This window comes from Engraulis encrasicolus, chromosome 17, assembly GCF_034702125.1.
Source record: "Engraulis encrasicolus isolate BLACKSEA-1 chromosome 17, IST_EnEncr_1.0, whole genome shotgun sequence".
In the NCBI taxonomy this organism is placed as follows: domain Eukaryota; kingdom Metazoa; phylum Chordata; class Actinopteri; order Clupeiformes; family Engraulidae; genus Engraulis; species Engraulis encrasicolus.
In genome coordinates this window covers 10209258-10216149 of record NC_085873.1, presented here as the reverse complement: position 1 = coordinate 10216149, position 6892 = coordinate 10209258, and the positions used below count along the sequence as shown (strand labels likewise).

Sequence of the window (6892 nt, the reverse complement as noted above, 5' to 3'; positions counted from 1 at the left end):
GGGCTTCCTCTGCGTAAAGGCCTAGTTAAAAACGGACCCAAACCGTACATAAAACTCTTTCCATCAGGCTAACCTTACATAAATATTTCCTTACACAGCAAATAGCCCTTTTACAGATTTTCCTAACAATACATGAAGGCATTGGGTGTTAAAACTAAGGGGTTGGATATGATAAATAAAATAAAATGTAATGAAATGGTAGAAATTACAGAAGCCTACGTGTCTAGTGATTCCGTTAAATGGCTATTGTGCTGTTGAAAGCCATGTGTCTAAATTTTAATACCGGTCTTAGGCTGAGGCCTGTCACCAATTAGGTTGTAACTCTGTCCACAGGGATACAACTATAACAGTGATGTTGTGCAGACTTAAGTAGGCCTACCACCTAGGCCATTTTCCCTTAGAATTAACAAGACTCATAGGCTATATTTTATCTCTGTTTAATATTATAGAGGGCCATGAATCAGTTAAAAAAACTTTTATGGAGCATTGTATCGTCAATAGTGGAAGTTAATTATTATTAAATATGCCCAAATTTGAAAAGCCACCATCTCTGAAATAATGGAAATCTCGCATCTTAAATATTAAGAGGATTTCTATTCAATCATGCTTTGAGGCCCCCATTCACATAATTTATGATGTGGCCTGATTTGAAACCATGATAGTTTATAAAATGGAATTGAGTTTAATAGCGTGGTTAACATGCATAAAATAGCGCTGTAATTCCCCCAAGCTCATAAAAAGGTAATATTTTCAATTATTAGTCCAAATAAGTACCATTTAAAATGGCTAAAGTGAGACAGAATTTGATGTTAATTTGTGTGCGCCTTTTAAAAAAAAAAGGCCTGCGTCAGCTGCTAACCGTATAACCTATAGGGCCTACGTTAAAATACAATAGCAGAGATTGGCTGATTTAAAATAAAAAATAAAAAACCCAAGTCTTCAGAAATTTGGTTCATCATTTTATTTTTTTTGTATCGCTTGAAGCTAACGTAAATAAATAGTGGGCCCGTCGAACATGTGATATGCTGACGTGGACATTCAATATAGAAAATCTTTAGGCATATAATTCAAATATTTTTTATAAACTTTGAACATGTCAAGACAAGTCTATTGATATCCAAGGCCTGGCGCTGTGGTCAGTCTCTGCCCGTACAATGCATATGGAGAGTAATAGGGACCCGTGGCCGCGGGCACGGGCACAGGTGCCCCTGGGGTCGACAGGGGGCTTTTAGAATACGGGTGGTAACGGCTGGCGAGTCCTAGTGCATGATGTGGGGTCCTGAGTGCCAGCGCCGCGGGGCCTCCAGGCGTCCCCGTCGGGGGCATGTGCATATGGCATGCCATCGCCGCGGCAGCAGCGCTGGCCAGGGTGGAAGAGCTTGGGTATCCTGAGATCAGTTTCTCAGTCCCGGCGAAGGCAGTGTGAGTCCGCAAGTGATTGAGAAGTTCCTCGGAGTTGGAAAACCGTTTGTCACAGGGTCCGTTCGCAGACACCCAGTTACAAACGTGTGGCTGGGGGTCATTGGGAAGCATAAAACCATAAGGGTACAGCGGGTGTCCGGCAAACGAAGCTGGCGTGGAATGGACGCCGTGCAGCGGGTGTGAGGAGTACATGAGGGGATATCCAGACTTCAAAGCCGAGGCCGCCGCAGCAGCAGCCGACTCATGCGAGTTGGCCCCAGCGGCGGCAGCAGCAGCACCTGATAGATGGCTTGCGCAATGGTAACTCAAACAGTACGGATCTCTACACAGGCTAGCCGACATTATTGATGGAGGCGAAGCACCAGCCAGAGGGCTGGAACCTGCTTTGCTGCAGCCGAGGGAGCTGGCGAACTGCGCGCTCAGCAGCTGGCTCCCCGACTTCGTGGGATCCAGAGAAACGCCCGGGGGCAAAAAGTGCTGCGGGTAACCAGCATAGGCCCCCGCCAGACTTCCAGGGTAGGATATGCCAGCAGGTGGGAGGGGGAACACCGTGTGACCCGGCCTGTAAGGGGAAACGGGGGCCACAAGTCCAGATCCGAGCGCAGAGGAGGCGGAGGAAACAGAGGTTGTGTCTGAGGTGGCAGACTTTGATCCCGTTGTAATCTCCTGTTGGTTTCCCTCCCCATTAGTGCCCATACTACCGTTTAACCTGTTGTGGTTCACACCTCCGTTCCCCGAGCCCTCGGACACGCCATTCTTGTTGTTGCCATCGGAATCCTTTTTGTCCTCCCGGTCCACCGACTTGCAGTCCGAGGGCAGAGGCGAGATGGAGGCGCAGGAATTCGGAGTGCCTGTCCTGGGCGTAAATGGCTGGCAGGTGGCGCTCGGCACTCGAAAACCGCCCTTATCTCCCACAGCCGAGGCATTCGCGGACGAGTCCTTCTTCTCCCCGGATTTGGAGTATGGCTTGAAGCTTGACTTGTCTTCAGCTCCGATATCACTCATTTTCAGTGGACCGGATTTCGAGTCTTTGTCATTAGATCCATTAGCCGTCACGGATGACAGTTTGGACGAGGAGGGTGGATCTGGTTTACCAATCTGAGAGCATGTTTGCGCTAACAGAGCCAGAGGACTTTTCTTGGCATCCAGCTGCGAACAAATAATGAAAACACAATATGTTATGACTGCATTTCTTCACGAGTGATGCATTAGACACGCTGCGGCGCTTTCCATTTGTTTGATTATGTCAACGTCAATGTTTTTGGTTGTACTATTAGGCTACTGTGCGCTCCGCATTGCGCATAGATGAGTCCATTCTCAAAACAGTTTAACATCACGGCATGGTGTTCATAAGCGAAGTTTACATTTACACAGCTTGCAGTGCAGACAGCAAAATACTCCCACTGACGCTATAAAATCCAGGACACATTACAGGAAATTATATTTTTGGCTACTGGGCTACTGGGTGTGTATAATGCACGGATATGTAGGTTATAGCCTTCTTCAGTAAAAAAAAAAGTCTTACCTCAATAGGACTCACGGGAGTGGATGGTAGAGGTTGCAAATACTCCGGATGCAAGATGTGGCCAGCCCGTGCAGTAAGCATTTTCAGAATTTTGATAGGGAGACGATTCGCCTGCCGTTGAGGGTCCGATGGAGGCACGGGGTGGACGAAGGGTTTATTTGTTTTCAAAGAGACGTTCTTCTCTTTGCCGCAGCTCTCCCAGATAGGGTTGGATGAAGTATTTCTCAGTACAGAAACCGGGGGCGATGTAATCATGACCCAATTGTCATTTAGACGAAAGGAAACGCATTGGTAATGAACATGTAAAATAATACAAAAAGTTCACAAAGCATATATTTCCTTAACGACACCTGCAAAATGAAGATAATATAAAAAACGACTCGGGTCCGAAATGTTTTTAAAATCCACTCCACGTCATGGTAGACAGCGGTAGAGATGAGGCATCCTTTCGCTCTGCGACTGTAGCAGCAGGTCCGTGGGCATGTGCTCGCGTCTCGAGATGTAGTACTAGAATGACTCGCGAGCTTCAGAGGCGCGCAGCCTTCGTCTCGAGATTAAAGGCTTTGCCGCCTTCCAATCAAAATGAACCTCGAGGTGATTGGAGGGTCAAGGGGATGTGACGTTTCTTTTTGATATGGGCGTTAAGTTTTCGAGGTTGTTTTTCCTGTTTAGTGGGTGGAGATTCCATTTGAGCTTTTGGGTTTGTGTACGCGCTCTAGGTGGTGCTGACGCGTGTTCTTTTTCCACTATTGAAAACATTAGCACATCAGTAGCCTGCAGACATGCCGTTGGCCAGTTCACAAATACACAGTTGATCAGTAAACCATGCTATCCGCGCACCTATTACGCACCAGACCGAGCATCCATAAATTAGATCTTTTTGGTTATTTGGTTGGAGCCTAAAATTATATTACACATTATACCACAATAGCACTATATAACTTTACACAATGTTTTGTAATTGTTTTAAGGAAGGATTTATGTAAAAGCATCTGATTTATTACATCAACTTAGTGGGAATACTTTGTTATTGATAAACTACAAATGTGTAATAAAACCACCATATTTAACTGGGCGCACCGAAGTTTGAAATGCAGGATAGCATCAAATGCAGGTTAACATCAAACATGGTAATGCTGTTAGTGTTTCGAATAGCTAAGCAGCCGACTAGCCCACTTCAGATAATATAGTTTTCCAAGGCTGATATGGGCTACGGATAGGCTACAATGTAACGCGCGTGCGTAATTTAAGAATAAGGTAACTATGCCCAACAGGAAATACGTGAATCGTCATATTCTCTGTTAGCTTCACTTGTTTAAACCTAAACCAATCGATACATTTCAAGATACAGACATAATGCAAAACAGCCAGTGCGGCATTACTTTGGGTCGCCGCGCTCACCACCCACCTGGCCAAGCAAGGTCACTAAATCGTTAAAAGGTTTGAGATCAACATTCATCTTCCCTCACTCGTCCACAAAAAAGTGCACCGCTGCTTTGCTGATCAGAGAGAAGTTAACATATGCAAGAGATTTCCTTTGATTGATAACAGGGGTGCTGTTTTCGGCAACGCCTGTCAGAACCTGACACTGTGCTTGAGTTATTAGGGCACGGAAGGGCGACCATAAATTCTCGACGTCAGGCAAAAAAACTCCCTTTATTGTCTGCCTGATGGATGGCCCCGTGTACTAGACACCAAATACTCGGCATTATCCCTTAATGGGAACACATTTTTTTCGCTGCCATATTTCATGACATTTAAATAGAAAGTTTGAAATGCCTGTCCATATTTCACCGCGCGTGGCATCTTTATGGCCGCCTCGCTGTATGCAAATACAATTATTTACGGCTTCGATGTTTATCTCCCAAGGCTTTTCAGTGATGCGTTTTGGCATCGATGATGACTCTGTTAGGAGTTCGGAGGACTTAACGGTTGCACAACAGTCACACTTTTATCCTGCATAGGTGTTGCAGGAGTGTAGGTTTTAAAAATGTCAAAATGTCACCATGATCATTATTGCTTTCCTTAAAGTAGAGAGGCGGATTTCCTAATTTATTTTAAGAAGACTATGCATGTAGGCTGTAGTTTATACAGATACAGTATGCATGTGCACACATAACACTAAAAAATGGCCTATAACAAATGATGGCAAATAAAGCATAGTGTGTTCTTTGGTATCCGTTAATCAACTCTTAGCAGTAATGTCACTCCACAGCAGAGCAGAGCCCAGAAGATCTGTGGTTAGCGTGTAATAATCAACTAATCTAAACCAGCCGTGCTGTTTATCACCGCCTGATCCATTCATTATCCTTACGGAGTAGTGACACAGGCACCGCCGCACTCCTGTTCCCATTCCCCTTGTTATCTGTTTTCCCTTGGCATTTGGACTGACTCCCACTCCCACCCACTCCCCTTCTCACACAGGGAGCTGTGTGTGTGTGTGTGTGTGTGTGTGTGTGTGTGTGTGTGTGTGTGTGTGTGTGTGTGTGTGTGTGTGTGTGTGTGTGTGTGTGTGTGTGTGTGTGTGTGAGAGAGAGAGAGACAGAGAGATTGTGTGTGTGGGTGAGTGTCTGTGTGTGTAATAGAGAGAGACAAAGTGTGAGAACCTGTGGGTGTGTGCGTGTGTGTCTTTGTGTGTGACTGTGTCTGACTGAACAGATTTTGGCCAATCACTCATTGAACATGTGGAGCTGTATGAGCTGGTAATAGATTGGTATTAATAATGTGGCACCACTTCATATCCATTATGATGGCGGCTGTCTCGCCTCATCCCACGTGGAACTGAAAGAGGCCCATTTTTCATTATTGGTTTAATTAAAAAAAAACGGGGACACTACTAACTACATGCTTGGCGCTACGCACGAGGAGCTAGGAGTTTTGCTTGGATGGCAGAGACAGCCTTGACCAGGGCCCCCCTCACAACACATACAATGTAATGAGGGCCCAATTCTCGGCCTTCTCTCTCCCTGAGCCCGGGACAACATACCCACGGTACCTAGATGCCATTTGTGGACATTAGTCCGTTTTATTTTTTAATAGTAAGGGGGATGTTAGGATGCTTATGACGAGGTGAAGGGGATGTTGGGAGGCATATAATGCGGTCAATGGATCAAAAAAGGTAAAAAAACAACAACAAAAAAAACACTGTTCTAGAGTGTCCAGTATTTGGATGTTTACCAGAGTACTCCCTAAGTGTTGAATTGACAGATTTTTTTGCAATCACACTGTGTAGCAGCCAGTGTATGGCAGAAGGCCAGCTGTGAAGCTACGGAGTGTTTATCAGGCACGTCTTTGCAGTGGCGTTTCATGAAATATATTCACTGTAAAACACCGCAGCTACTAGTTACCTAAATGTAAAAAAGTAAAGTTCCCCTGCTGCATTAGGATTGTAAGCTAACTCAACTTTAGAAAGCCTCTAGTTGAGCTAGATTTCGAGTTGAGTTAACTTACAAACTTACGGCAGCAGGGAAACTTACTTTTTAACGTTTAACTGGCTTGCAATGTTTTACTAGCCAAGCCGTGCCCTCCTAGTGACGTAGCGGTGCTACCGAGATTTGAAAGTCGATGATAATCAGGCTAATGTTTTACAGCAGTGATTCTCAAAGTGTGGTCCGGGGACCACTAGTGGTCCGCGACAGAGCTCAGGTGGTCCGCAAAGGGATTTCTACTTTTCCAAGACAAGCTATCAGAAGGCTATATTTGTAACATTATTACAAAGCCAAACATGTAATAAAAAGTAAGTGATCTGCATCAAAATTAACAATGTCGTATAGCACCCGTCAACTGTGAGTTCAGGTGGTCCCTGAACATTTTTGGGGGGACAAAGTGGTCCTCGATCTGAAAAAGTTTGAGAATCACTGTTTTACAGTGTTGTAGGCCAAACAAAGCAGAAACAAGGAAGACAGAGGAGACAGCACAAACATGTCCGGACCAGAGCTGTTGAGG

General features: G+C 45.1%; 1 protein-coding gene across 1 annotated transcript; it reads right to left on the bottom strand.

Annotated features, from left to right (window-relative positions):
• Positions 1-506: 506 nt before the first annotated feature.
• Positions 507-3454, bottom strand: LOC134467228 (zinc finger protein 503-like). The gene is made up of 2 exons (XM_063221140.1): positions 2948-3454; positions 507-2571 (listed from the first exon to the last, which is right to left on the bottom strand). Exons 1-2 carry the CDS (start codon positions 3200-3202, stop codon positions 1108-1110), a joined length of 1719 nt encoding a protein of 572 aa, XP_063077210.1. The 5' UTR covers positions 3203-3454; the 3' UTR covers positions 507-1107.
• Positions 3455-6892: the final 3438 nt, after the last annotated feature.

Coding starts and splice junctions, on each gene's coding strand:
- LOC134467228 (XM_063221140.1), bottom strand. CDS start 3,202: ATGATTACATCGCCCCCGGTTTCTGTACTGAGAAATACTTCATCCAAC. Junction 2,572..2,947: donor CTCCCGTGAGTCCTATTGAG/GTAAGACTTTTT, acceptor ATTTGTTCGCAG/CTGGATGCCAAGAAAAGTCC.